The 27,442-nt window shown below is 45.7% G+C and overlaps 1 protein-coding gene across 1 annotated transcript in view; it reads left to right on the forward strand.

The window, feature by feature from the left end:
• The window catches only part of LOC137322151 (adhesion G-protein coupled receptor F3-like), a 101,136-nt gene that overhangs the window by 25,936 nt on the left and 47,758 nt on the right, over positions 1-27,442 (forward strand). Inside the window, exons 4-7 of the mRNA XM_067985265.1 lie at positions 9,883-9,999; positions 17,888-17,915; positions 18,637-18,798; positions 25,537-25,719. Of these exons, the coding sequence (XP_067841366.1) occupies positions 9,883-9,999; positions 17,888-17,915; positions 18,637-18,798; positions 25,537-25,719 (490 nt within the window). The remainder of the gene's footprint in view (positions 1-9,882; positions 10,000-17,887; positions 17,916-18,636; positions 18,799-25,536; positions 25,720-27,442) is intronic.

Raw genomic sequence — 27,442 nt, forward strand, 5'->3', positions numbered from 1 at the left:
GAATGGAGAATCATGAATCTCTCGACCTATTTTAACTGAACAGAAAAGACCGTCAAGAAGATCTGAAGCCTTTGCAAAAAATGTGAGTAAAAATTATTGGCTTTTTAAAAATTGGATCAAATAATGTTCTGTTAAATATTTCTAAAATTTAATGAACGTAATGAAGCAGGAAGATTGTTTTCTTGGGTCAAATAACCAATGTCTTCACAATTTTGTTGACAATGCTCACAGTTCAATTGTTTTATTATTTTAAAAGTACAAATCCTCAAGTACATTCTTCTGTAATTCCAGATTAGTTCTGCCAGAAGTTTCCTAAACCAAAAACCCCACCATTGCAAGTTCTGTACTGTAATTTTTGACCCCTAAAATGGGTGTAGCTTGTATTTATAAATAGAGCTTATCATCAAACATCGCCTGGATTCATTTCGGTTGTATTAAGAAAAAGGTAAAATACTGTGAGTTTCAGTAGCATAAACTTATTGCTCGTAAATCTCAATGCATTTTACATTTTTCTGAATGTAACAGGCTCCCCTTGAAAAGGTCTCAGAAAGTTGCCAGTTATTTCTGGAAGTGCTCATGTGAGAGCAATGTGACACAACGCACTGCAGCACCAACACCTGCTGCCATAGAATAGAGAACACAAGCTCAACCTCCCCCACACTGATCTTAGCGACATCAATAGCTCAGATTGGAAGATGAGTGCCTTCCCATCTCTGAAAGTGAGACCTGGGGAGAGTGTCACTGTCCGTTCCCTGAGAGCAGGTTACATGAGATCCGTAGCCTGGGTAGGGTAAAAAGGGGAAACATTAGCGGGTAAAGAGTCCTAAAAAAATTAAAAACCACTAGTGTTATTGTCAGTACATTACATAGAATTACATAGAATGTACAGCACAGAAACAGGCCATTCGGCCCAAGAGGTCCATGCTCCCTCCCTCCCTCCCTACTTCATCTAACCCGATCAACATATCCTTCTATTCCTTTCTCTTTCATGTGCTTATCTAGCTTCCCCTTAAATTCATCTATGCTAATCACCGCAACTGCTCCTTGTGGTAACGAATTCCACGTTCCAACTCTCTCTGGGTAAAGAAAATTCTCCTGAATTCCCTATTGGATTTATTAGTGGCTATCTTAGATTTATTGCCCCTAGTTCTGGTCTCCCCCGCAAGTAGAAACAATCTACTCTACTTCTACCCTATCAAATCCTTTCATTAGCTTGAAGGCCTCTATCAGTTCACCCCTCAGTCTTTTCTTTTCTAGAGAAAAGAGCCGCAGCCTGCTCAATCTTTCCTGATAGGTATAACCTCCCAGTTCTGGTATCATCCTAGTAAATCTTTTTTGCACCTTCTCCAGTGCCTCTATATCCTTCTTATAATATGGAGACCAAAACAGTTGACAGTATTCCAAGTGTGGTCTAAACAAGTTTCTAATCAAGTTTAACATAACTTCTCTGCTTTTCAATTCTATCCCTGTAGAAACTATTCCCAGTGCTTGGTTTGCTTTTTTTTTATGGCCTTATTAACCTGCATCGCTACTTTTATTGGTATGTACCCCCAGATCCCTCTGCTCCAATCATTGGTGGCAAAGGCTGGTCCCTCATGATGGCGAGGTTGTGCAGCATGCAGCATACCACACAAATCTACCCACCTGCTCAGGGGAGTACTGCAGTGCTCCCCCAGACCGGTCCAGGCAGCGGAAGTGTTGTTTGAGGAGGCCTATGGTGCGCTCCACAATGTTGCGTGTGGCAGCATGGCTCTCATTATAGGCCTGCTGTGCACATATGCGTGGGTTCCTGACCGGTGTCATGAGCCACGGCGTGAGGGGATAGCCCTTGTTACCCTGTAGCCAGCCTTTGATTTGCTGAGGCGGGTGAAAGATAGCTGGCACGTTGTACTGCCGCATGATGAAGGCGTCGTGACTGCTCCCAGGGTAGCGGGCATCGACCTCCATGATTCGATGCGTGTGGTCGCACACCAGCTGCACGTTGAGGGAGTGGAAGTCCTTTCAGTTGATGAAGACGGCTGAGTTGATATGCGGGGCATGCAGGGCAATATGCGTGCAGTCAATGGCACCCTGCACTATGGGGAAGCCAGCAATGCAAGCGAACCCCTGTGCTCGCTCGTTCTGCTTGTCTCTGTGGAAAGGGAAGGTGATGAACCTGTTCCTCATCTGGTACAGTTGGTCTGTAACCTCCCTTATGCAGCAGTGCACTGCATACTGCGAGATGTTGCACATGTCGCCAGCAGAGGCCTGAAATGCTCCTGAGCCGTAGAAATTCAGCGCCACGGTGACCTTCACAGCCACAGGCAATGCTGTCCTCGCCCTGCTCTGAGGCTGCAATTGTAGCCGCACCAGTTGACAGATCTTGGTCACGGCTTCCTTGGTGAACCTCAGGCGTCGATGCAATCCTCCTCGGTCATGTTGAGGTAAAGGAATTGGTCCCAGAAGGCCCTCATTGCATAGGGCCTCCTGCTCAGTGCCCTGCGCCTCCTCGTCCTCCGTCTCCTCACAGCTTGACCTGCTATGCGTGGCCTCTCTGCATGCTCCCAGTCGTGCTCAATGCCCAGCGTGAGCCCTAGCAGACCGCCCATGGTTGGCAGGAATGTTGTTCAACCACGGTTTTAACTTTCCGAACCATAAGGCAGTACCTGCCAAAACACTCTCAAATGTAGTCCAGGAACTCTCAGTAAGAATAGGGAGCTTCAAAAAACACTTCCTACTCCACCAACAGCCAGAAGCAATAATCCAACAATTAATGTACAACACCTGCATGGCTCCTTTAAACAGCATTGGTGGGAGGTCTTTCAGGCACTGTAAGACACGTTCAGATGGTTGGGGTTAAGACTGCGCGTTGAGTTGAGCGTTAAGGTCCAAAATGGTGTCTACTATTTTAAATCAGTGTTGCACACTGATTGCACGGATTTTCTCCCTACTTTACATGCTTCCAGCGTTCGTTTTTTGCGCATGCGCTAACTCCTATACCACACTGGAAACGTGCGTGCGCATCCAAGACGCCATCTTGGATGTCAGAGAAGCCGTGTAGCGCCAAAACAATGGGCGCTGCATGGCCCAATTTAGCGCCCTAGATCTAAAATGGCCTGTTCCCTAGTTGGTTCCTTGACATATTGGTCTAGAAAACTATCTCGAATGCATTCCACGAACTCGTCCTCCAAACTACTTTTGCCAATTTGATTTGCCCAGTTTATATGAAGATTAAAGTCCCCCACGATTATTGCATTACTCTTGTTACAAGCTGCTCTAATTTCCTGATTTATACTTTGTCCAACAGTATAACTACTGTTAAGGGGCCTATAAACTATTCCCATCAGTGTTTTCTGGCCCTTGTTATTTCTTAGCTCCACCCATACTGATTCTACATCCTGATTTTCTGAGCTAAGATCCTTTCTCACTACTGCTTTTATCTCACCCCTTATTATCAGAGCTACCCCTCTCCTTTTCCATTTTGCCTATCTTTTCTAAAAGTCCAGTACCCTCGAATATTTAGTTCCCAACTTTGGTCACCCTGCAACCAAGTCTCTGTAATGGCTACTAGATCAAACCCATTTATCTCTATTTGTGCCATTAATTCATCTATCTTGTTACGAATGTTCTGTGCGTTCAGATGTAGCATCTTTAATTTTAACTTTTTACTATTTTTCCCTGATGTGACCTTAGTCATTAATGCTCTATTACCTTTGTTAAACTCTCTGTCCCTTCCTGACACAATCTGCTTGTTTTTACCCAAATCGCTACTCTGCTCTACAGCCTTGACTTTTCTCTTTAGACTGATAAATTTACCCTTACCTGAACCCTTCCCCCCTCCTATTAATTAAAAGCCCTATATACCGCCCTAGTTATTCGATTCTCCAGGACACTGCTCCCAGCCCTGTTTAAGTGGAGCCCGTCCCAACGGAACAGCTCCTTCCTTCCCCAGTACTGGTGCCAGTGCTCCATGAATTAAAACCACTGCTTCCCACACCACTCTTCCAGCCACGCGTTTAAACATCTAATCTATTTTTCCCTATGCCAATTTGTGCATGGCTCAGGTAGTAATCCAGAGATTATTACCTCTGAGGTTCTGCTTTTTGATTTGGACCCTAGCTCCTCAAACTCTCTCAGCAGAACCTCATTCCTAGTTCTACCAATGCTGTTGGTTCCTACATGAACCACGGCAACTGGATTCTCCCCCTCCTGCTTCAAAGTTCTTCTCCAGCCACAAGGAGATGTCCTTAACCCTGGCAGCGGGCAGGCAACGCAGCATTTGTACCCCCAGTCGTGGCTGCAGAGAACAATATCTATCCCCATGACTCTACTATCCTCTCACGCTACCACATTCCTTTTCGCTCCTCCCACTTGCATGGCCTCCTTTCCCACTTTGCGTGGTCAATTTGCCTAGCCTCCCTGCAGTCTTTGTTCTCATCCATACAGGTAGCAAGTGCCTTGTACCTGTTGGACAAGGGCAAAGGCTTGAGACTTCTCCACCACTGCCTCCTGGGTCCCCTTACCTGCCTGACTCTCAATCACATCCTTCTGTCCCTGACCAATAATCAAATCTAAACCACCAACTAACCTGAGAGGTATGACTGCCACCTGGTTCAATGTGTCCAGGTAATTCTCCCCCTCCTTGATGCATCGCAATGTCTGCACCTCAGACTCCAGCTCAACAACTTTGAGCCGAAGTTCTTGGAGTTGCAAACACTTACTGCAGATGTGGTTGCTTGGGATCGAGATGCTCTCCACAAACTCCCACATGATGCAGTTATGGCACACCACCTGCACAGCCAAGAATGGTTCTGATGGAACCCAAACTGAACATAAATATAAGAACATAAGAAATAGAAGCAGGAGTAGGCCATAAGGCCCCTCGAGCCTGTTCCGCCATTCAATCAGATCAAGGCTGATCTTCGACCTTAACTCCATTTTCCCACCCAATTCCCATATCCCTTAATTCCCTTTGAGTCCAAAAATTTTATTCCTCAAGGGTATGTATATTCGTTGGGAATTATGAATTATTTTTTTAAATGTTCGCCATTCCTTATCTACCGTCATATCATTTAATCTATTTTCCCAATCTAACTTAGTCAACTCGCCCCTCATACCTACATAATTGGCCTTGTTTAAATTTAAGACCCTAGTTTCAGACTTCACTACATCACTCTCAAACTCAATATGAAATTCTATCATATTTATGATCACTCTTCCCCAGAGGATCCTTTATTATAAGATTACTAATTAACCCTGTCTCATTACACAATATTAAACCTAAAATAGCCTGTTCCCTAGTTGGTTTCTTGACATATTGTTCTAGAAAACTGTCTCAGATGCATTCCATGAACTTGTCCTCCAAACTACTTTTGCCAATTTGGTTTGTCCAGTCTATATGAATATTAAAGTCCCCCATGATTATTGCATTACCCTTGTTACATGCTCCTCTAATTTCCTGATTTATACTCTATCCAATGCTGGTAGGGGGCCTGTAAACTACGCCCACCAGTGTTTTCAGTCCCTTGTTATTTCTTAGCTCCACCCATACTGATTCGACATCCTGATTTTCTGAGCTAAGATCCCTTCTCACTACTGTCTCTATTTCATCCTTTAACTGAGCATCGGTGAGCATGTTATTGGTGAGTAAGTGCCACTGGATAGCACTGTGGCTGACTCCTCCCATTAATTGGCTGGGTTGGATTTGGCCTGCTTTTTGTTGGGAGGACATACCTGGGCAATTTTCCACATTGTCGGGCACGTGCCAGAGTTGTAGCTGTACTGGAACAGCTTAGCTAAAGGCAGAGCTAGTTCTGGAGCACAAGTCTTCAGCACTACTGCCGGGATATTGTTCGTAGTCTCTCAGTGCACTCAGCCATTTCTTGATATCACATGGAGTGAATCAAATTGGCTGAAGACAGGCTTCTGCGATGGTGAGGATCTTGGGAGGAGGCCAAGATGGATCATCCCCTTGGCACTTCTGGCTGACGATAGTTTCAAACACTTCAGCCTTGTCTTTTGCAATCACATGCTGGACTCCACCATCATTGAGGATGGGGATGTTCATGGACCCTCCTGCTCCTGTTAGTTGCTTAATTGTCCACCACCATTCGCGACTGGATGTGGCAGGACTGCAGAGCTTTGACCAGATCCATTGGTTGTAGGATCACTTAGCTGCGTTTATTACATGCTGCTTCTGCTGTTTCATGCATGTGGTCTTGCGTTGTAGCTTCACTAGGTTGGCACCTCATTTTCTGGTACATCTAGTATTGCTCCTGGCTCTTCTATGCTCCTCATTGAACCAGAGTTGGTCATCTGGCTCAGTGGTGATGGAGGATTGAGGGATATGCCAGTTCATGAGGTTACAGATTGTGGTGGTAGACAATTCTGCTGATGCTGATGGCCCACAGTGCCTCATGGATGCCCAATTTTAAGCTGCTTGGTCTGTTCTTAATCTATGTCACTTAGCATGGCAGTAGTGCCACATGACACGATGGAGGGTTTCCTCAGTGTAAAGATGTGACTTGGTCTCCACAAGGACTGTGCGGTGGTCACTCCTACCAATACCGTCATGGACAGATGCATCTGCAACTGGTAGATTGGTGAGGATGAGGTCAAGTAGGTTATTCACCACCTGCCGCAGGCCCAGTCTGGGAGTTATGTCCTTCAGGACTCAGCCAGCTCGGTCAGTGGTCATACATTGAAGTCCCCCACCCAGAGTACCGTGTGTGTCCTTACTACCCTCAGTACTTCCTCCAAGTGGTGTTCAACATGGAGGAGGACTGATTCATCAGCTGAGGGAGCGCAGTAGGTGATAATCAGCAGGAGCTTTCCTTTCCCATGTTTGACCTGAATCCATGAGATTTCATGGGATCCGCATCAGTATTCTGTTGACCGGAGGTCACCGGTTACGGTTACTGGCTTAGTACACAGAGGAGAATACACCATGTTATACAGTTTTATACCCAAACTAAGATCTAAACGCACACCCACTAGGTTTCTCTGACACTCCCTGAGTGGTCACAGAATATAAAGGATAATACCCGAAAAGGAGATCTGATGACCTGGTGTAAACTGCATGCCTATATCTAACCAGACGTATAAGCTGTATGTATATGATCTAACAGCGTGAATAAAGTGAATTGAGAGTTAAGAGAGAATTGGCTCTTCTCCTCTGTGTACTAAGCCAGTAACCGTAAGCGGTGACCTCCGGTCAACAATTCCCAGGGCCACTCCCCCACCCCTCCCCCGTCTGTAAGCCACTGTGCTCCCACCTCTGGTGGGTCTGTGCAAGGGCCTGCTTAAAATATTTGAATCAATTCAAATTAATGTAAGTTAGTCACAAACTGATTTCCCTTCTGCCTCCATGTGGTGGAACTCTTAAAAGAGTAGATACTTTTTATATATCCTTTTTGTACTGTGGTCACCAGAACTGTACCCAGTATTCTAAATGCAGTCGCACCAATGATTTATAAAGTGGCAGGATTAATTCATTATTTCTACTCAATAGTGAACTTTTAATAGATCTGATTTGCTTTACTCACTGCCACTGAGCGTTGTTGCGATAGCTTCAATTTATTGTCAATCAGGACACACAGATCTCGTTTATTTTCCATGCACGTTATTATTTTCATTTAAGTAATAGTCCCTTGCTGGATATTTTGTCTCCATGTGAAGCATATTGCATTTCTTTACTTTGAACTTCATCTACAACCGATCTGCCCAGTTTCCAAATATATTCAAATCCTCCTGTAGCTTACCCTGTTCAGCTATGGAGTCATTATTCAAATTATTTATCATATTTTGTGGATCATTATTGACCACAAGCTTAACTGAACCAGCCGTAACAACACCATGGCTATAATAGCATGGCAGAGGCTGGGTGCTCTGTGATGAATGGCTTACCTCCTCACCCCTCAAAGCCTCTCCATCATCTTAAAAGGCTCCAGTGAGGAGTGTATTGGAATATTCACCACTCACATTATGGGTGCAACTGCAACAACATTCAAGAACCTTGATATTATCCAGTACAGAGCAGTTCACATAATTCATGCCCCTGCCATGGACTCCATATCCACCCCCTCCATCACTGCTGCACTGTGGCTGTAGTATGTATGATCTACAGGGTGCCACTACCACAGAAGGCTGTGGAGGACAAGTCACTGAATATATTTAAGAAGGAGCTAGATAGATTTCTAGACACAAAAGGCATCAAAGGTTATGGGGAGAGAGTGGGAATATGGTATTGAGATAGAGGATCAGCCATGATCATATTGAATGGCGGAGCAGGCTCGAAGGGCCGAAGGGCCTAGTCCTGCTCCTATTTTCTATGTTTCTATGATGCACTGCAGCAACTTGATACGGTTACTTTGGTATCACCTCCCTCCCCTGCGACCTCTAAGAACAAATGCAGCAGTGTGGTAGTAACATCACTACCTCCAAGTTTTTCTCCAAGTCACACGCCATCCTGATTTGGGCATAACTTGCCAATCCTTCATCATCGCTGGGCAATATCCTGGAATTCCATACCTAACACTGTTGTGGTAGCACCATCACCACAAGGACTGCAACAGTTGAATGAGAAAGCCCACCACCACCTTCTCAGGGTAACTAGGGAAGGACAACACATGTGGCCTTGACGGTGTTGCCCACATCAAAAGAACAAATTTTAAAAATTAAAGGCATGCCAAAGGAAATCAGTAGGCACAAGAACCAGACTGTCCACCACCACGTTTATAGGCATTGGCACACAATCTAGCAATAACCAAGGACAACTGCTTCTGCAAGCTCTGGGGCAGGAGGGCTATGCTATCTTCTGCAAGGACACCTGCAGCTCAGGATGGCAGTCAGGTGCACCACTGCCTTCAATTTTTCTACCTTCACCTCTTCCAGTTTTAACATTGGAATAATCTGCAATGTTTTGAGCATATATGTATGAAACAGGTGACTGATCAGTCAGCATGATCAGCAATTTCATCCCCCTTCCCAGTTATAGTAACAGGAGCATGACATGGCTGCCAATGTCAGCACATTGCTCTCGTCCCTGACTACCACCTCCTGTATGTAACATACCTACAGTATGTTACAAGCCCAACAAGGAGGATTATTTTGCTGGCTTTCGTTATGAGTAATGAAGCAGCCATGCTACACTGCTGTTCTCACAGAAGGGAACCCTAGAGTATTAAACTGGGCAACCCTCCCTATACCTTGCTCATGCAGCAGCAACTCCACTTCACTGGCCATAAAACTAAGGGTTCAGGTGCTGCACCACTCCAGCACTTGCCCAAAGATTCCATTTCCTGCCTCCACATTTGTTTGCCAGCCACATCTTTTGCCCCATACAGGTGTTGGAAAGGCTGAAAAAGAACGTTGACCCCACAGGCATTCCTTTAAGGACTGATGACATGTACTATTTCTTGCCACCCTGCTTTGGTGAGCTCCCTTTTCATGCCCAATCCAGGCCGGTAGCTCACCTTGCATAGCAAATGAGGACCCATTCCGAAAGGCCTGGCATCGCCAGCCCTTCCTGATATGTGCAAACACAAACTTCGTAGCACTCCAGCCCTGCCCCAAGAATAGATCTGCCCCAGTTTCAGCCTAAAAATACCCCCACTCCAGGGCTTAACCTTGCTTCAACTTGGGCCCTATGTACACCCCAGGCATCCTGTCACCAAGCTTTTGCACTTTCTGGCCCAATGTTGCACTTCTATCCGACTGCCTTGCTCCTCTCCTATGTTTCATTTCCCAGACCCTAGATGATGTGTGAGATCTACTGGTATGAAATAAGGCAATAGCTGCCTTGATACCCAGCAGTTACAATACTAACATCATGCAACAAGAAACTAAACTCAACTTATTAACTCAGCTTCAGATTATTCATTTTAATGTTTCTCTTTATTCCAGACAATGAACAAAACTGTGGAGATGATGTTCCTGGTGACCGTGGTTTACTGTCTTTTGCTGCCCCTTTCCAGTTCAAAGTTTGAAGCAAATCTGTATTGCTCAGCACAGAATTCAAGTGTAAGAGATCACTCTTTTAAAATATATATTTCCAGTATGACTGTTAGAGTGTTTCTGGATACCAACACTGAGGAAAGTTAGATAAATATATATATATATATATATATATATATATATAATACAACAATGACAACAACAGCTTGCTTTTATATTGCACCTTTAATGTAGCAAAACGTCCCAAGGCACTTCACAGGAGCAATTATCAAACAAAGTTTGACACCGAGCCATATTAGGACAGGTGGCCAGAAGCTTAGTTAAGGAACGTCTTAAAGGAGGAGAGAGAGGTAGAGAAGTGGAGAGGTTTACGGAGGGAATCCCAGAGCTTATATCCTAGGCAGCTGAAGGCACAGCCGCCAATGATGAGGCAAAATGAATTGAGGATGCGCAAGAGGCAAGAATTGAAGGAGTGCAAAGATCTCAAAAGGTCGTAGGGCTGGAGGAGGTTACAGAGTTAGGGAGGGGCAAGGCCATGGAGAGATTTGGATAAAAAGATGAGAGTTTTAAAATCGATGCGTTACCGGACTGGGAGCCAAAGTAGGTCAGCAAGCACAGGGGTGATAGGTGAACAGGACTTGGTGCGAGTTAGGATTATGGGCAGCAGAGTTTTGGATGAGCTCAAGTTTACTGAGGGTGCAAGTTGGGAGACTGGCCAGAAGAGCTTTGGAATAGTCGAGTCTAGAGATAACGAAGACTTGGATAAGGGTTTCAGCAGCAGATGAGCTGAGGCTGGGGCGGAGACAGCGATGTTATGGAGAAGGAAGTGGGCAGTCTTGGTGATGGAGAGGATATGGGGTTGGAATTTCAGCTCAGGGTCAAATAGGACACCAAGATTGTGAACGGTCTGGTTCGGCCTCAGACAGTGGCCAGGGAGAGGGATGGAGTCAGTGGCTAGGGAACGGAGTTTGCGGTGGGGACCAAAGACAATGGCATTGGTCTTTCCAATATTTAATTGGAGGAAATGTCTGGTCATCCAATACTAGATGTCGGACAAGCAGCGTGACAAATCAGAGGTAGTGGATAGTTCGAGAGACATGATGGTGAGGTAGAGCTGGGTATCCTCAGCGTATGTGTGGAGCCCGACGTTGTGTTTTCGAATGATGTCGCCGAGGAGCAGCAAGTAGACGAGAAATAGGAGAGGGCCAAGGAAAGATCCTTGGGGGACTCCAGGGGTGACAGTGCGGGAGAGGGAAGAGAAGCTATTGCAGGTGATTCTCTGGCTACGACTGGCTAGATAAGATTGGAACCAGGTGAGTGCAGTCCCCCTCAGCTGCACAACAGAGGAGAGGTGTTGGAGGAGGATAGTGTGGTCAACCGTGTCAAAGGTTGCAGACAGGTCGGGAAGGATGAGGAGGGATGGTTTGCCATGGTCACAGTCACATAGGATGTCATTTGTGATTTTAATAAAGGCCATTTCAGAGCTGTGGCAGGGGCGGAAATTTGATTGGGGGGTTCAAACATGGAGCTGCAGGAAAGATGGGCACGGATTTGGGAGTCGACAACACATTCAAAGACTTTGGAGAGGAAAGGGAAGTTGGAGATGGGGCAGTAGTTTGCAAGAACAGAGGGGGTCAAGGGTGGTTTTTTTGAGGAGGGGGTGTGACGACGGCAGATTTGAAGGAGAGGGGGACAGTACCTGAGGAGAGGGAACCGTTCACAATGTCAGTTAACATGGGGGCCAGGAAGAGAAGTTGGGCAGTCAACAGTTTGGTGGGAATAGGGTCGAATGGGAGGAGATGGGCCCGGCTGGGCCTCTCCCTCCATTACCTGACCCTGGGGCCTTTACCCCCACTACCCCGGGCCAACCACCACAACCACCTGTCGTTCCAGGAAGTGACGGAAACTGGGGTGGACAGGAAGGAAATGGGCTGGGGACCTGGCCCCATCCCCTGCCAGCATTTGCATGAGGCAGGCAGGATTGTGGGAGCGAATCCACACAACTTTCTAATGAAAATAAGTAAGTTATAAGAACATAAGAAATAGGAGTAGGAGTAGGCTATATGGTCCCTCGAGCCTGCTCCAAAATTCAATCAGACCATGGCTGATCTTCAACGTCAACACCGCTTTCCCGTCCTATCCCCATATCCCTTGATTCCCCTAGGGTCCAATAATCTATTGATCACAGTCTTGAATATTCTCAATGACTGAGCATCCACAGTCCTCTGGGGTAGAGAATTCCAAAGATTCACAAGCCTTTGAGCGAAGAAATTTTTCTTCATTTCGGTCCTAAATGGCCAACCCCTTGTTTTGAGGCTATGTCTCCTAGTTCTAGATTCTCCAGCCAGGGGAAACAGTCTCTCAGCATCTACCCTGTCAAGCTCTCTAAGAATTTTATATGTTTCAATGAGATCACCTCTCATTCTTCTAAACTCCAGAGAACGTAGGCCCATTCTACTCAATCTTTCCTCACAGGGCAACCCTCTCATCCCAGAAATCAATCTAGAGAACCTTTGCTGCATCTCCTCTAAGGCAAGTGCATCCTTCCTTAGGTAAGGAAAACAAAACTGTACACAGTATTCCAGCTGTGGTCTCATCAGAGCCCTATATAATTGCAGCAAGACCTCCTTACTCTTATACTCCAACCCCCTTGCAATAAAGGCTAACATTAATTTAGATTTGAGGTTAGGATCAGATCAGCCATGATCTTATTAAATGGCGGAGCAGGCTCGAAGGGCCGATTGGCCTACTCCTGCTCCTATTTCTTATGTTCTTATGTTCTTATACCATTTGCCTTCCTAATTGTTTGCTGTACCTGCATGTTAACTTTCACTGATTCATGTACAAGAACAACCAAATCCCTCTGAATACCAACATTTCTTAGGCTCTCACCTTTTAAAAAATATTCTGTTTTTCTATTCTTCCTACCAAAGTGGATAATTTCACATTTCCCATCTGCCTCCTTCTCACCCACTCACTTTACTTGTCTATATCCCTTTGCAGTCTCTTTGCAACCTCCTCACAGCTTACTTTCCCAACTAGCTTTTATCATCAGCAAACTTGGATACATTACACTCGGTCCCCTCATCTAAGTCATTGATATATATTTAACAGCTGTGGCCCAAGCACTGATCCTTACCTCACCCCACTAGTTACAACCTGCCAACCCCAAAAATGACCCATTTATCCCTACTCTCCATTTTCTGTCTGTTAACCAATCCTCAATCCATGTTAATGTATTATCCCCAATCCCATGAGGCGTAATCTTGTGTAACAACCTCTTGAGTGACACCTTATCAAATGCCATTTAAAAATCCAAATATACTATATCCACTGGTTCTCCCTTACCTACCCTGCTAGTTACACTCTCAAAAAGCTCTAATAAATTTGTCAAACACGATTTCCCTTCCATAAAATTGTATTGACTCTGCCTAATCATATTATGATTTTCTAAGTGCCCTGCTACTACGTCCTTAATAATAAATTCTAGCATTTTCCCTACTATTGATGTCAGGCTAACTGGCCTATAATTCCCTATTTTCTCTCTCCCTCCTTTCTTGAATAGCAGAGTTACATTTGCTACCTCCCAATCTACAGGGACGGTCCTAGAATCTAGGGAATTCTGGAAGATCAAAACCATCTCTGCAGCCACCTCTTTTAAAACTCTAGGATGTAGGTCATTAGATCCAGGGAATTTGTCAGCTTTTAGTCCCATTAATTTCTCCAGTACTTTTTCTTTGCTTGTCTTAATTACTTTAAGTTCCTCACTCTCATTAGACCCTTGATTCCCCACTATTTCTGGTATGTTTTTAGTGTCTTCTATTGTGAAGACAGATACAAAATATTTGTTTAACGTCTCTGCCATTTCCTTATTCCCCATTATAATTTCTCCTGTCTCTGCCTCTAAGGGACCCACGTTTACCTTCGCTAATCTCTTACTTTTTACATACTTGTACAAGCTCTTACAATCTGTTTTTATATTTCTTGCTAGTTTACTCTCGTATTCAATTTTCTCCCTCTTTATCAATTTCTTGGTCATCCATAGCTGATTTCTAAAACCCTCCCAAACCTCAGGCTTACTACTCTTTTTGGCAACATTGTAAGCCTCTACTTTTAATCTAATACTAACTTTAACTTCTCTAGTTAGCCACGGTTGGATCATTTTTCCCATAGAGTTTTTATTCCTCAAGGGAATGTATATTCGTTGAATGTGATGAATTATTTCTTTAAATGTTCACCATTGCTTATCTACCATCATATCTTTAATCTAATTTCCTAATCTACCTTAGCCAATTCGCCCCACATACCTATGTAATTGCTTTGTTTAAATTTGAGACCCTAGTTTCGGACTTAACTACATCACCCTCAAATTCAATATGAAATTCTATCGTATTATGATCACTTTTCCCAGAGGATCCTTAACTATAAAATTACTAATTAATCCAGACTCATTATACAATACCACACAGATCTAAAATAGCCTGTTCCCTAGTTGGTCCTCAACATATTGTTCTAGAAAGCTGCCTTGAATGCATTCCATGAACTCGTCCTCCAAACTACTTTAGCCAATTTGCTTTGCCCAGTCTATATGAAGATAAAAGTCCCCCATGATTATTGCATTATCCTTGTTAAATGCTCTTCTAATTTCCTGATTTATACTCTGTCCAACACTATAACTACTGTCAGGGGGCCTGTAAACTACTCACACCAGTGTTTTCTGCCCCTTGTTATTTCTTAGCTCCACCCATACTGATTCGACATCCTGATTTTCTGAGCTAAGATCCCTTCTCACTACTGTCTTTATTTCATCCTTTATTTTCAGGGCTACCCCCCCACCTCTCTTTTTCCATTTTGCCTATCTTTTCTTAAAGTGAAGTACCCTGGAATATTTAATTGCCAACCTTGGTCACCCTGCAACCATGTCTCAGTAATGGCTACAGATCAAACCCATTTATCTCTATTTGTGCCATTAATTCATTTATCTTGTTACGAATGCTTCGTGCATTCAGATTTAGCACCTTTAATTTTAACTTTTTGCTATCTTTCCCTGATGTGACTTTAATCATTAATGCCTTATTACCTTTGTTAAACTCTCTGTCCCTTCCAGGCACACTCTGCTTGTTTTTACCCAAATTGCTACTCTGCTCTACAGCCTTGACTTTTCTCTTTAGGCTTATAAATTTACTCTTACCTGAACCCTCCCTCCCCCCTCTTATTAGTTTAAAGTCCTACCTACCACCCTGGTTATTCGATTCATCAGGACACTGGTCGCAGCCCGATTTAAGTGGAGCCCGTCCCAGTGGAACAGCTCCCTCTTTCCCCAGTACTGGTGCCAATGCCCCATGAATTGAAACCCCTGCTTCCCACACCACTCTTTCAGCCACACATTTAAGCATCTAATCTGTTTGTCTCTATGCCAATTTGCGCGTGGCTCAGGTAGTAATCCAGAGATTATTTATTACCTTTGAGGTTCTTCTTATTAATTTAGACCCTAGCTCTTCAAATTCCCTCAGCAGAATCTCATTCCTAGTTCTACCTATGTCGTTGGTTCCTACGTGGACTACAACAACTGGATCCTTCCCCTCCTGCTTCAAGTTCTTCTCCAGCTGTGAGGAGACGTCTTTAACCCTGGCACAGGGCAGGCAACACAGCCTTCGGGACTCCCGGTCACGGCTGCAGGGAACAGTATCTATCCCCCTGACTATACTATCCCCTAGCACTACCACATTCCTTTTCATTCCTCCCACTTGAATGGCCTCCTGTACCACTGTGCCGTGGTCAATTTGCCCATTCTCCCAGCAGTCTTTGTTCTCATCCACACAGGTAACAAGTACCTCATACCTGTTGGTGAAGGGCAAAGGCTGAGGCTCCACCACCACTGCATCTGGGGGGTTCCCTTACCTGCCTGACTCGCAGTCACATCCTCCTGTCCCTGACCACTAACCAAATCTAAACCACTACCTAACCTGAGGGGTATTCAAGAATAAACCCAAACCCCCATATCTAACTCAGATACACCTCCTTACAACATTGAAGAGTCAGCTTTTCCATTTCTTGGAAGTTCCCAGTAACAGAACACAGCATCATCCCCCTTTCCCCAAAGACTCATCATTATCAACTGATCTACATTGGCTCCCAGTCCGGGAGCACCTTGATTTTAAAATTCTCATCCTTGTTTTTAAATCATAAAAAGTCATACCTAGCACAAAGATGGTAGTGGTTGTTGGAGGCCAATCATCTCAGCCCCAGGACATTGCTGCAGGAGTTCCTCAGGGCAGTGTCCTAGGCCCAACCATCTTCAGCTGCTTCATCATTGACCTTCCTTCCATCATAAGGTCAGAAATGGGGATGTTCGCTGATGATTGCTCAGTATTCAGTTCCATTCGCAAACCCTCAGATAATGAAGCAGTCCGAGCCTGCATGCAGCAAGACCTGGACAACATCCAGCCTTGGGCTCATAAGTGACAAGTAACATTCGCGCCAGACAAGTGCCAGGCAATGACCATCTCCAAACATGAGAGAGTCTAACCACCTCCCCTTGACATTCAACGGCATTACCATCGCCGAATCCCCCACCATCAACATCCTGGGGGTCACCACTGACCAGAAACTGAACTGGGCCAGCCACATAAATACTGTGGCTGCAAGAGCAGGTCAGAGGCTGGGTATTCTGCGGCGAGTGACTCACCTCCTGACTCCCCAAAGCCTTTCCACCATCTATAAGGCACAAGTTAGGAATGTGATGGAATACTCTCCACTTGCCTGGATGAGTGCAGCTCCAACAACACTCAAGAAGCTCAACACCATCCAGGACAAAGCAGCCCACTTGATTGGCACTCCATCCACCACCCTAAACATTCACTCCCTACACCACCAGCACACTGTGACTTCAGTGTGTACCATCCACAGGATGCACTGCAGCAACTCGCCAAGGCATCTTCGACAGCACCTCCCAAACCCATGACCTCTACCACCTAGAAGGACAAGAGAGCAGGCACATGGGAACAACACCGCCTGCACGTTCCCCTCCAAGTCACACATCATCCTGACTTGGAAATATATCGCCATTCCTTCATCGTCGCTGGGTCAAAAACCTGGAACTCTCTTCCTAACAGCGCTGTGAGAGAACCTTCACCACACGGACTGCAGTGGTTCAAGAAGGCGGCTCACCACCACCATTTCAAGGGCAATTAGGGATGGGCAATAAATGCTGGCCTTGCCAGCGACACCCATATCCCATGAACGAATAAAAAAAATCCCTCCATGGCCTCTCCTCTCCCTATCTCTGTAACCTCCTCCAGCCCTACAACCGTCTGAGATCTTTGCGTTCCTCTAATTCTGGCCTCTTGGGGCCTGATTTTAATCGCTCCAACATTGGTGGTAGTGCCTTCAGCTGCCTAGGCCCTAAGCTCTGGAATTCACTCCCTAAACCTCTCCACCTCTCTACCATCTCACTCCTTCTTTAAGACGCTCCTTAAAACCTACCTCTTTGACCAAGCTTTTGGTCACCTATCCTAATAACTCCTTATGTGGCTTGGTGTCAAACAACACTCCTGTGAAGCGCTCTGAGACATTTTACTATGTTAAAGGCACTATATAAATGTAAGTTATTGTTGTCGAATAAAAGTAGCAAAATAGCGTTCCTCCGATTTATTACATTAACATGTGTGATATGTCACAGAAGTTCCTTTGTCTTCACCATCGTACTTTCCCTTTGCTCTGCATGTGCCTTTAAATCTTTTGCTATACATGAACTTCCTCTAGGTGCCACCTGAGTTTCCAAGGTTATGTTGTTACAAGAAACTTAAACATTAGACATGAAAAGTTGTAGATCCTTTTCATTGAACATGAAGCCACAGCAAAGCTATAGTAGAATGATAAACCTTTGAAAATCATACCCTTAATTCTTGTCGTTATCTGTCTGTCGAATTTGTAGGTCTCCCTTTATTCACAGCTTGACGGAAACAAGAGCACAATAAATGGTAAGAATAGATTACATCTCTAATTTCATGCTGCCTAATGACTAGGGATTTTTAAAAAATATATCACTGCCAGATAATAAATAACACAAAATGCAGTAATGGACATTGCAAAGGGTTTCTGTTCAATAATTGTGGTAAAAACTACAAACAACTATTTTAAAAAATTGTTTGCATATTCGATGTTTCATAAACAAATCAATGATAGCTAATTATTATTAAAGAAACTTGAAAATTATTCATTGAAACAAGGAAGAACTTGCATTTATATACTGTTGCAATATAAGCAAACATGGCAGGTAATTTGTGTACTGCAACGTCCCACAAACAGCAATGAGGTAAAAGACCAGGTAATCTGTTTTAAGAAAGTGTTGGTTAAGGGATAAATTTTGTTCCAGGACACCACAAGAGCTCCCCAGCTCTTCTTCAAATAGTGCCATGGGATCTTTTACTTGAGCAGCAGCTGGAGCCTTGGTTGAATGCCTCATCCAAAAGATGGTATCTGACAGTACCTAACACCAGCTCATAAATCACAGTCCGTTTTACACTCAATTGACTTTTCAATTGACTTCAATGGAAAAGAAAATGAGGTGGAGTGTAAAACAGGCAGCCAATTCGTTATGGCATGTTTTGTACTAACTCCCAAGATAAATTTCACCCCCATTTTCTTTGTGTAATACCTGTACATTGAGTAACACATTCTTTGCATGCCTTCATACTTCAGATAACCAAGGTGTAAAAAGATTTTACCATGCAGATTTGAATTTGGAAAGGACTCAATTTAAGACTGTTGCTGCATATGTGCAAAGAATAGTGTTTCCTGTTGTTGTTAATATCCCTGGAACAAGTGGTACTCTCACTATCTTCAATTTTAACATCATAAATGGTAAGTTATTACTGCTACACAAAGATGTTAATATTTGAGTAAGATATTACAATTTAGCTAATTTGTTAACTTTATTTATGGGGCAAATTTAACCCTACCTGGGTAGGGTAGCATAGTGGTTATGTTACTGGGCTAGTAATCCAGATGCCTGGACTAAAATCCAGAGTCATGAGTTCAAATCCTGCCATGGCAGCTGGCGAATTTAAATTCAATTAATTAATTTAATTCAATTAATTAAATAAAAATCTGGAATTAAAATACTAGTATCAGTAATGATGGCCATGAAACTACCGGATTGTCGTAAAAACCCATCTGGTTCACTAATGTCCTTTAGGGAAGGAAGCCTGCCGCCCTTACCCGGTCTGGCCGATATGTGACTCCAGACCCACAGCAATGTGGTTGATTCTTAATTGCCCACTGAAATGGCCGAGCAAGCCACTCAGTTGTAAAATCTCGCTACGAAAAGTCATAAGAAGAATAAAACCGGACGGACCACCCGGCATCGGACCACTCGGCACCAGACAGGACAACGGCAAAACACCAAGCCCAGTCAACCCTGCAAGGTCCTCCTTACTAACATCTGGGGACTTGTGCCAAAATTGGGAGAGCTGTCCCACAGACTAGTCAAGCAACAGCCTGACATAGCCATACTCACAGAATCATATCTTTCAGCCAACGTCCCAGACTCTTCCATCACCATCCCTGGGTATGTCCTGTCCCACCGGCAGGACAGACCCACCAGAGGTGGCGGTACAGTGATATACAGTCAGGAGGGAGTGGCCCTGGGAGTCCTCAACATTGACTTTGGACCCCATGAAATCTCATGGCATCAGGTCAAACATGGGCAAGGAAACCTCCTGCTGATGAATCAGTCCTCCTCCATGTTGAACACCACTTGGAGGAAGCACTGAGGGTAGCAAGGGCACAAAATGTACTCTGGGTGGGGGACTTCAATGTCCATCACCAAGAGTGGCTCGGTAGCACCACTACTGGCCGAGTCCTGAAGGACATAGCTGCCAGACTGGGCCTGCGGCAGGTGGTGAGCGAACCAACACGAGGGAAAAACTTACTTGACCTCGTCCTCACCAATCTACCTGTCGCAGATGCATCTGTCCATGACAGTATTGGTAGGAGTGACCACCGCACAGTCCTCGTGGAGATGAAATCCCGTCTTCGCACTGAGGACACCATCCAACGTGTTGTGTGGCACGACCACCGTGCTAAATGGGATAGATTCAGAACAGATCTAGCAGCTCAAAACTGGGCATCCATGAGGCGCTGTGGGCCATCAGCAGCAGCAGAATTGTATGCCAGCACAATCTGTCACCTCATGGCCCGGCATATTCCTCACTCCACCATTACCAACAAGCCAGGGGATCAACCCTGGTTCAATGAGGAGTGCAGAAGAGCATGCCAGGAGCAGCACCAGGCGTACCTAAAAATGAGGTGCCAACCTGGTGAAGCTGCAACTCAGGACTACATGCACGCTAAACAGCGGAAGCAACATGCTATAGACAGAGCTAAGCGATTCCACAACCAACGGATCAGATCAAAGCTATGCAGTCCTGCCACATCCAGTCGTGAATGGTGGTGGACAATTAAACAACTAACGGGAGGAGGAGGCTCTGCAAACATCCCCATTCTCAATGATGGCGGAGTCCAGCACGTGAGTGCAAAAGACAAGGCTGAAGCGTTTGCAACCATCTTCAGCCAAAAGTGCCGAGTGGATAATCCATCTCAGCCTCCTCCCGATATCCCCACCATCACGGAAGCCAGTCTTCGGCCAATTCGATTCACTCCACGTGATATCAAGAAACGGCTGAGTGCACTGGATACAGCAAAGGCTATGGGCCCTGACAACATCCCAGCTGAAGACTTGTGCTCCAGAACTAGCTGCGCCTCTAGCCAAGCTGTTCCAGTACAGCTACAACACTGGCATCCACCCGACAATGTGGAAAATTGCCCAGGTATGTCCTGTCCACAAAAAGCAGGACAAATCCAATCCGGCCAATTACCGCCCCATCAGTCTACTCTCAATCATCAGCAAAGTGATGGAAGGTGTCGTCGACAGTGCTATCAAGCGGCACTTACTCACCAATAACCTGCTCACCGATGCTCAGTTTGGGTTCCGCCAGGACCACTCGGCTCCAGACCTCATTACAGCCTTGGTCCAAACATGGACAAAAGAGCTGAATTCCAGAGGTGAGGTGAGAGTGACTGCCCTTGACATCAAGGCAGCATTTGACCGAGTGTGGCACCAAGGAGCCCTAGTAAAATTGAAGTCAATGGGAATCAGGGGGAAAACTCTCCAGTGGCTGGAGTCATACCTAGCACAAAGGAAGATGGTAGTGGTTGTTGGAGGCCAATCATCTCAGCCCCAGGGCATTGCTGCAGGAGTTCCTCAGGGCAGTGTCCTAGGCCCAACCATCTTCAGCTGCTTCATCAATGACCTTCCCTCCATCATAAGGTCAGAAATGGGGATGTTCGCTGATGACTGCACAGTGTTCAGTTCCATTCGCAACCCCTCAGATAATGAAGCAGTCCGAGCCTGCATGCAGCAAGACCTGGACAACATCCAGGCTTGGGCTGATAAGTGGCAAGTAACATTCACGCCAGATAAGTGCCAGGCAATGACCATATCCAACAAGAGAGAGTCTAACCACCTCCCCTTGACATTTAACGGCATTACCATCGCCGAATCCCCCACCATCAACATCCTGGGGGTCACCATTGACCAGAAACTTAACTGGACCAGCCATATAAATACTGTGGCTACGAGAGCAGGTCAGAGGCTGGGTATTCTGCGGCGAGTGACTCACCTCCTGACTCCCCAAAGCCTTTCCACCATCCACAAGGCACAAGTCAGGAGTGTGATGGAATACTCTCCACTTGCCTGGATGAGTGCAGCTCCAACAACACTCAAGAAGCTCAACACCATCCAAGATAAAGCAGCCCGCTTGATTGGCACCCCATCCACCACCCTAAACATTCACTCCCTTCACCACCGGCGCACTGTGGCTGCAGTGTGCACCATCCACAGGATGCACTGCAGCAACTCGCCAAGGCTTCTTCGACAGCACCTCCCAAACTCGCAACCTCTACCACCTAGAAGGACAAGGGCAGCAGGCGCATGGGAACAACACCACCTGCACGTTCTCCTCCAAGTCACACACCATCCCGACTTGGAAATATATCGCCGTTCCTTCATCGTCGCTGGGTCAAAATCCTGGAACTCCCTTCCTAACAGCACTGTGGGAGAACCTTCACCACACAGACTGCAGCAGTTCAAGAAGGCGGCTCACCACCACCTTCTCGAGGGCAATTAGGGATGGGCAATAAATGCCGGCCTTGCCAGCGACGCCCACATCCCGTGAACGAATAAAAAAAAAAATTACTTACCCGCCCTGGAGTCACCAGGAGCTGACCAGTTGTGATTTTAACCTGCTCGACTGAGCAGGCAGCAAGGATACCTGCCCAAATCCGGCGAGGTCCTTTTTTACATATGCATGTTGTCCCAATGACATCATCGGAACCCGACTGTTTAACTCAGCGGAATGAGCAGGAAGCTGCATTGAGTTTACTGCTGGTGGGGAAGTGGATCGGGGTGAGAAGTAAGTGTTTTTTATTTTCCTTGTAGGGTCAGGAGAATCAGGAGTGCTCCTCTGGGCCCCACAAGGGAAAGCTTAGTCTCCTCTGCCCCCCTTTCCCAACTGCCAGATCCTCGCAGGATGGTATCAACAGCCAATCCCACTGTTTACCAAGTCTCGGGGCTGGTCTACGGGCCATGAGATTTTCCGCTGCTTCCCACCAACTTCCCGCTCGGAAAAGGTGGAAAGTAGGTTCGCGGTTAAAATACCCCGGGCCTCATTTCTGGAGCAGCTAAATCGAAACTGAGCATCGGTGAGCAGGTTATTGGTGAATAAGTGCCGCTTGATAGCACTGATGACTCCTTCCATCAGCTGGCTGATGATCGGGAGTAGGCTGATAGGGCAGCAATTGGCTGGGTTGCATTTGTCCTGCCTTTTGTAGACAAGACATAATTGAGCAATTTTCCACATTATCAGGTAGATGCCAGGGTTGTACCTGAACTGGAATAGCTTGACTAGGGGTGCAGCATGTTCTGGAGTACAGATTTTCAGCACTACCCCTCAGATCTTGAAGGGCCCATAGCCTTTGCTCTGTCCAGTGCAGCAGTGCTGTGTCCGGCATTTCTTGATGTCATGTGGAATGAATCGAATTGGCTGAAGACTGGCATCTGTGATGGTGGGGACCTCAGGAGGAGGCTGAGAAGGATCATCTACTCGGCACTTCTGGCTGAAGAGGGTTGTGAACGCTTCAGCCTTGTCTTTTGCACTCTCATGCTGGGCTTCACTATCATTGACGATGGGAAGGTTCATGGAGCCTTCTTCTCCCATTAGTTGCTTAATTATCCACCACCATTCACAACTAGAGGGTGCAAAGGTCTTCTCCTGCCTGAAACTGTTACTATGTTACTATTTTAATCTCGATTTTGGTATAATCTATACCAACTCTGCATGCATGAACCAAACATTTTGCCATTACTGCGGGGCTACCTTAATCAATATAAAAAGACCACTGAAAGTGCTGTGTACTTTTTTTTATAAAATCACTAAATTGTAAACTGTTTTGAATAGCCTTACGGCACAGAGTGTTCATCCACTGACATGCTTCACTATTGGAACAGGAGGACATGCACTCTCACACATAGTCCCCTAAATATGTGATTTCTTGCTCTAGGCCAGGCATGGGATGCGCCAAATGAAGGCAAATCACTTTACCAGAGAGATTGAGTGCAACCCTTGGGAAGGCAGGGGGGTGGCGGGAAGTGAAGTGGGGGATGGGTGTTGGGATTGAATAAAACAGTTGAAGTGAGAGGGATGAAGTGACGAGTTAGGTTAGCACCCTGTTGTTTCACCTCTATGAACCGGGCTTCAAATCCAGCTTGCATAAAAAGATGAAAGACTCTGCGCTCTCCCAGCTGTAAAAGTCCTACCCAAAATGTGATTGAACAGTGTCATTTGGTTTCTTGTGGCATGGAAACATAACACAAAAACTTCCTGCACTGCAGTAAAAAGTGATACTAAACTGGCAAACTCATAAAATCTCTATGTGCCTCTCTAATACACCACTTAACACATTTGTGTTAAATTCCTATGTAGTCTATTTTAACAGTCAACTTATAAAAGGGTTCATGACTTAGTTAAAATAGCAGACAGAAGGTCTTGGCACAAATGTATTAAGCAGCATGCTAGAAACAGCGCACCAACACAGAGTAGGAGGAGCTTAATCTGATGCCTGAGCTGGGAAACATTGATGCAGACACTGGGGGGGTGATTTTAGGAGGCAATTGCAGGTGCATTGGGAGTGGGGGGGCTCCGAAAATCACAGAAATCCCGTTCGGGTTTGGAAGCCGGCTCCAGCCCGCCGACTTCCGAGTTTCCCAGGGACCCATCTGTGTGCGCGCGGGCAACCCGAAAACTGAAGTCCCGCCGGCAATTAAAGCCGACAGTTAAAGAGCCAAATGTACCTCATTGAGGTACTTAAGGCACTTTACCTGTGACCGATTAAGTACTTCGAAAGATTTTTAACTTACCTGGGAGGCTTGCCCACAGCTTCTGATTCACGCCTGGAGGGCTGGATCAGGGAACAAGAAACTAAATAAATTAAATAAAAAACCATGGAAGGGAGTGAAAACACTAAACGAACCTATCTTTGAAACCTGCTCCAGTGTCCGATGTTTCCCATTCCGATGTCCCCCTCTTCACCCTCCTGATGTTTCCCCGATGTTCCCCCGATGTCCCCCTCTTCAACCCCCGATCTTCCCCCGATGTTCTCACAATCTTATCCTCTCCCCCCCAATCTTTCCCTCCCCCCCACCCCTGGTCATCCCCTTCACCACCACCCCCCCCCCCCCCCCGGTCTTCCAGTCCAGCGCCGGATCTTCCATTCTCCGCCCCTCTCCCCCCGATCTTCCCCTCTTCCCCCACCCCCCGGGCTTCCAGTCCAGCACCAGATCTTCCATTCGCCCCCCGCCCCCCGCACCGATCTTCCGTTCCAGCACCAGATCTTCCATTCGCCCCCCCCCCCCCCACTCCCCGCACCGATCTTCCGTTCCAGTCCTGGGTGATGTCTCGCTCTCTCTCTTTCTCGACCTGTCGATCAGGCTGGCTGCCGGGCTCGAAACCCGGAGGGGAAGTTAATCACCATCAATCAACGTGCAATTACGTCGGAAACGGTAAGTTTTGTTCCTGCGGGTTTGCCACACGCACCTTCACAACCACCCCCCACGCCCCCACCCCGGCCGCCAACTCGCCACCATTGTAGAATCAAGCCGTGGATGCCAAATATGGAATAAGGCTCCATTTCCCAGCATCAGCATTTTTCACCTTGATGGGCACAAAAAACCCCTTAAAAAATATAAATTTAAAAAAGAGGCCAAGTCAACCTATAGTATTCTTATACTTTTCCTATTCACTGATTCACTGACAGATTCCCTCGTAATTTGGAAAGTTGGAGAGGAAGGGATAACTTAGAGAAAATAATTTAAAAGTGGAAAAAAGAAGAAAAAATAACATAACTATATGAAGATATTTCTGATAGAATGTTATATTGCAATAAGTATGCATACTAATAGATAATATACTTTTCAATGTAATATGTTTTAAAGCATACTTTACAGTTGTAATAACTGATTATTTGTTTATTACATTTGTTTAGAATGTAAATACCTGGGCAATGGAGCAATGTGCATCTTTTGGAATGAAACTACCCAGAGCAATTCTGAGTGCAGTGTAGAATCTTCAAGCCAGCGCTCAACATTGCCCCCCTGTATCTGTAGCCAAATGTATATAGATGAAATAGGATTCTATCCAGAACATGTCACAAGTCTAACTATGAAAGGTAATTCACTCAATTCTCTTAACAGCAAGGAATAACATTTTAAATGGAAAATACTTGTCTTTAAATCGAGTTATTCTTTTACTGTAGAATTCAGCATACATTAGTTCTGTTTTTTCTTTCTCAGTAAAAGCTCAATGATTTACTGCTTTCTCTTTTACATCCACTTGAAGAAAATAATTTAAAAGTGGAAAAAAAGAACAAAAATCCAATAACTATATGAAGATATTTCTGATAAAATGTTATATTGTCATAAATATGTAGACTAATAGAAAATATAGTTTTGTAACAACTATTTAATGTTTTAAATAATGTTTTAGCTTTAATAATGGATCTTTTGTTTATTGTATTTGTTTAGAATGTAAATACATAGGTAATAGATCAATGTGCATTTAATATCTCATCTGAAAGACAGTATCCCCAACAATATTGCACTGAAGTGCCAGCCTAGATTATGTGCCCAAGTCCTGGCTGCTTTTGTTACCTCTAGACTCAACTATTCCAATGCTCTCTTGGCCGGCCTCCCACCTTCCACTTTCCGTAAACTTCAGCTCATCCAAAACTCTGCTGCCAGTATTCTAACTCGCATCAAGTCCCGTTCATCCATTACCCCCGTGCTCGCTGAACTACATTGGCTCCCGGTCCGGCAGGCAGTGCTTTGAATTGAAAATTCTTATCCTTGTGTTCAAATCCCTCCATTCTCATCCTTGTGTTCAAATCCCTCGATGGCTTTGCCCCTCCCTATCTCAGTAGCCTCCTCCAGCCCCACAACCCTCCGACACCTCCACGCTCCTCCTATTCTGGCCTCTCGTGCACCCCCAATTTCCATAGTCCGTACCTTCAGCTGCCTAAGCCCTAAGCACTGGAATTCCCTCCCTAAACCTCTCCGCCTCTCTCTCCTCCTTTAAGGCGCTCCTTAAAACTGTTGGTCACCTGCCCTAATATCTCTTTATTTGGCTTGATGTCAAATTTTGTCTGATGACGCTCCTGTGAAGCTCCATGGGACATTTTACAATGTTAAAGTCGCTATATAAATGCATGATGTTGAATCCACAACCTTCTGACTCAGAGGTTTAGTTACACGTTGCCTTTATCTACGAAGGCATTGCAAAAGCTTTGCAAGCAAGAGCTCCTCCTGGCTGCTCAGCAATACAGTCCGCTGCTGGCCCGGACTTGCCCCCCTCCCGCCTAATTGCGTCTGCAGCTCACCAGTTTTATGTAGATAAGTCCTGATTTTCAAAGTGCCTTGGGCCGGCATCTTTGGGCGTGTATTCTAGGCGGACCGCCCACGTGGGCCACTGATGGCTTCCGTTGCGCCTCCCCAGATTGCCGTTGCTACTCCCCCCCCCCCCCCCCCCCCCCATTCCGGCTTCTGCCCTCCCCAATCACCTCTATCCTCCCTCCCGACCACCGCTACCCTCCCAACCTGACCACCCCAATTGCCCCCTTTCCCGGTCACCACCCTTCCCAATGTTCCCCTTTCCTCATTCCCTTTGACCACTTACCTGAGGGCTGCTGCTGCCCGATGATCGATTCCTCTTTGCTTGGAGACATATATTAGGCCAATATTCCACCCAGAAGAAAGGGAAATGTGGTGGGGGCCACGATCACGATCGCCAACAGGGGGAGTGTCCCAAAGCAGCAGCTGACCGGATTATTTTTGTGGGGCCTGGAAAAGCACTCGTACTTCTTCTGGCCTCACAAAAGGGCTCTTCAGAAACTGGGC

Source organism: Heptranchias perlo, chromosome 5, assembly GCF_035084215.1.
Source record: "Heptranchias perlo isolate sHepPer1 chromosome 5, sHepPer1.hap1, whole genome shotgun sequence".
Taxonomy (NCBI): Eukaryota; Metazoa; Chordata; class Chondrichthyes; order Hexanchiformes; family Hexanchidae; genus Heptranchias; species Heptranchias perlo.